Source organism: Etheostoma spectabile, unplaced genomic scaffold (assembly GCF_008692095.1).
Source record: "Etheostoma spectabile isolate EspeVRDwgs_2016 unplaced genomic scaffold, UIUC_Espe_1.0 scaffold270, whole genome shotgun sequence".
Classification (NCBI taxonomy): domain Eukaryota; kingdom Metazoa; phylum Chordata; class Actinopteri; order Perciformes; family Percidae; genus Etheostoma; species Etheostoma spectabile.
The window spans coordinates 540,090-540,631 of record NW_022605574.1 but is presented as its reverse complement, the minus strand read 5'-3'; the positions used below and the strand labels follow the sequence as shown (position 1 = coordinate 540,631).

Here is a 542-nt window from a genome sequence, read left to right as displayed (position 1 = left end):
CCTCTATAAATTACTCCAGACTCTATCACTTCCTGTTTGCCATTTTGACCCAGATCCCCGCTTGAAATGAGACCAGGTGAAGGAAACTAAAAGAAATGACTTGAAATCCTGTGTGTATGTGTTGCACCCATCCAACCATGATTTCTAGTCTTTTGACTAGCACTTAAATCAACTGAAACAAAATGACAAACCATGTGTTCATTGATGCACATGCTACTACCACTACCACACATACCAAGGTTAGCTTAGCATGACACGACGTGCATCCCCATGGCAGGGCCAAAACAAAGAAAACAGTCTGTGTCGAGCTTGTCCTTCCGCTATCTAACAGGGTTGTTCTTTGTTTTGCCCCCCCAGCTAGAAGAGAGTCCCAGGGAAATCAGGAACATGCAGGGATGCAAAGGGCTTGGCCAGTGCATGATGAAGTTTAGGTACTGAAGTTATTTCTAAAGTGAGATCAACAGGATTTTCTTTTATTCTTTTATCCTTATATTTCTTTATTTCTTGTATTTCTACTCTATTTATAATATTTGTGCAACTAC

The 542-nt window shown here is 40.6% G+C and overlaps 1 protein-coding gene across 2 annotated transcripts in view; it reads left to right on the top strand.

Moving 5' to 3' along the window:
* Window positions 1-470, top strand: part of LOC116685779 (lactase-like protein) — a 13,899-nt gene extending 13,429 nt beyond the window's left edge. For both annotated transcript variants that reach the window (XM_032510712.1, XM_032510711.1), the window contains exon 14: window positions 358-470. In XM_032510712.1, coding sequence (XP_032366603.1) covers window positions 358-431 — 74 coding nt within the window. In that variant the 3' untranslated portion in view covers window positions 432-470. The remainder of the gene's footprint in view (window positions 1-357) is intronic.
* Window positions 471-542: the final 72 nt, after the last annotated feature.